The sequence below is a fragment of the Solanum tuberosum genome, unplaced genomic scaffold (assembly GCF_000226075.1).
Source record: "Solanum tuberosum cultivar DM 1-3 516 R44 unplaced genomic scaffold, SolTub_3.0 scf01213, whole genome shotgun sequence".
NCBI lineage: Eukaryota > Viridiplantae > Streptophyta > Magnoliopsida > Solanales > Solanaceae > Solanum > Solanum tuberosum.
Window position 1 is genome coordinate 14,128 of NW_006240143.1, and position 2,357 is coordinate 16,484.

The 2,357-nt window shown below is 34.1% G+C and overlaps 1 protein-coding gene across 1 annotated transcript; it reads right to left on the reverse strand.

Moving 5' to 3' along the window:
• Positions 1-1,580: 1,580 nt before the first annotated feature.
• On the reverse strand, positions 1,581-2,069 carry LOC107059310 (gibberellin 3-beta-dioxygenase 1-like). The gene has a single exon (XM_015305821.1). The coding sequence runs from the start codon at positions 2,067-2,069 to the stop codon at positions 1,581-1,583; it is 489 nt and encodes a 162-aa protein (XP_015161307.1).
• Positions 2,070-2,357: the final 288 nt, after the last annotated feature.

Below are 2,357 nucleotides of genomic sequence, written 5' to 3' on the forward strand. Positions count from 1 at the left end.
CCAAGAAAGAGTAAAGGTGGAGAAGCGAGTGGTTTAATTCATGATCTTACTAGTTGGTTCTTATGTTATGTGGTGGGCGTCGGGTTGACCGATGATGCCTACCAGTACGCGTGTTTTGTACTGATACTCATCTTGCTATGTCTTTTTGGACATAGTCTGGATGCAGGTTAGTGATGTTTCATTAGGTGAAGACGAAGAGATTCTCTAGCAGCTTCTATCTTTCCTTCCGCATGGTGGGAGCCGTGTCTTTTGTGTATCTTGACCAGTTGTACTCTTAGTAGCTCTTGTACCTGTTTAGACTAGATCCATGGGAGGTGTTTAAATTACTTACAATTTTAACTAAAAGTGTGTCTAGAGATATTATTAATAAAATCATAGTGTTATGTTTATTTCTGTTTTCTTAAAATTTCCGCATGTTTTACTATTAGGATATTATGGTTCTCCTACTTAGGTGTTAGAGTAGGTGCCTGCACGGCCCGGTGGGTTGGGTCGTGACATATATAAACTATCTAATTAAACCAGTAAATTGGTTAGAAACTACTAACAACTTTGATGGTATATATATGATGAATTACACCAAAGATCACATTACTCAAAATCATGAATACTAGAAAAAAACATCATATTTTATTTTATTAAATTGGAGTAGGGGAAGGGAAAATGGTGAGCAGACTACAAGATGGGGAATCAAACCCTCACCGATAAAATAAAGGTTAACGTAGTCAATCAACTGAACTACGTACTAAAATACCATGACATAATTAAAATTTAATCATAGAGAACACCTTCTCAAGATGTTTAGCCTTGAGATCAAGATACTCCTTCACCTTCACATTTCTATATTTTGGTACAACACCAACATTATCCTCAGAAGAAACTAATGGAACAATCATAGAATCAACTTGAGGTCCAAAAAAATAAGCCAAAGAGACTCTGTGCTTAGTTTGATCCACGAGAACTCGATGATAAACCGATGGAAATTCTCCATTTGAGAGTATATGAAGAAGATCACCTAAAGTTAACAATGAGGGCATCGTTGGAAACTGGAGCAATTGAAGTCCATCATTGGTCTTTTTTCAAGATTTGAAGACCCTTTGTGTTGTTTGTTTGATGGAGTTGTTAGGAATAATGAATCTGTGTGAGGAGCTAACCCTAATGCATGGTTAGGGTTAGGGCAACATGGATATGAATTCAATTGTAAAGCTCCTGTAGATTCAAATGACTTAATTGAATGTTCTTGAGAATATGGTTGTAAGTAATTGAGGATAAGCAGCCAGAGTTGGAAGGATAGAGCTTTCATCTTCTTTTGATAATTTTCCATCACATCACTACAAAGAGCAAAACAAATAAAGAATCATAATATAACTTTCAGTATCTCAAATTATTTATCGTGATTTCAGAAAGTAATATCAACTCAAATTATCTATGTAATTAAATTTATGTTTATGATGAGAGAAATATAATTGTTGTGTAGAATTATTCACTAAATAACTTGATTATATAAATATATTGTTTGTATCATTAATGTGTATAACTTGAACTCATTATTATATACATTCACATAAAATCAATCCATGTACTTACCAAAAATTTTGATAGTCATGTGGCCAAAGTTCCTTAGCATGATCAAGGGGTGAATCCATAATGGTGAACCCTTCATGCCACATGAACTTCGAGAAGAACGGCGTAATTCGAGCTGTGCCATAGCCGGTGGCGCCACTAGTCGATCTCACGACCTTCACCTTCTGTTCTGCTGGCAAGGCAAAAATCCGTCTTGCCTGAGATTCAACTTCATCAAAAAGTTCTAAAGAAACTCCATGATTAACAACTTGAAATATCCCCCATGTTTTGCATGCATGACCTATAAGTTCCACAACATTAGGGGCTAAAAGATCAATTATTGGGACATTAGGGTTTTTTTCATCATGACTAATTGGGGAATTATTGATATTAGGCCATAAATGAGAGTTTGGAACTTCTTGGATTGAATGAAAATCTATAGGAAGAATGTGTTGAAGGCTCTGAGGGTTTTCTTTGAAAGATTCTTCAAGAGTACTAGTAGTAGCCATTATATTGGACTTTGAAGCAAAAACAAATATTGTATTGATAAGTAAATATTTTTTTCTGGAATATAGATAGGGTAGGAAATATAACATTTTACACATGGATTGGTCGGTCTTTTTTGGAATATGTGTTGTCTATAATTAGGTTCCCAATTTTGACAGATTAAGCTGCCATTTAATCAAAGATTTTAAATCAAACATTTATTTTTTTTCTTTAAATATCCGTTTGACTTTGATTTTGAATCAGACATTTATATTTTTTCTTTAAATATATGTTTGACTTAGATTTTGGAT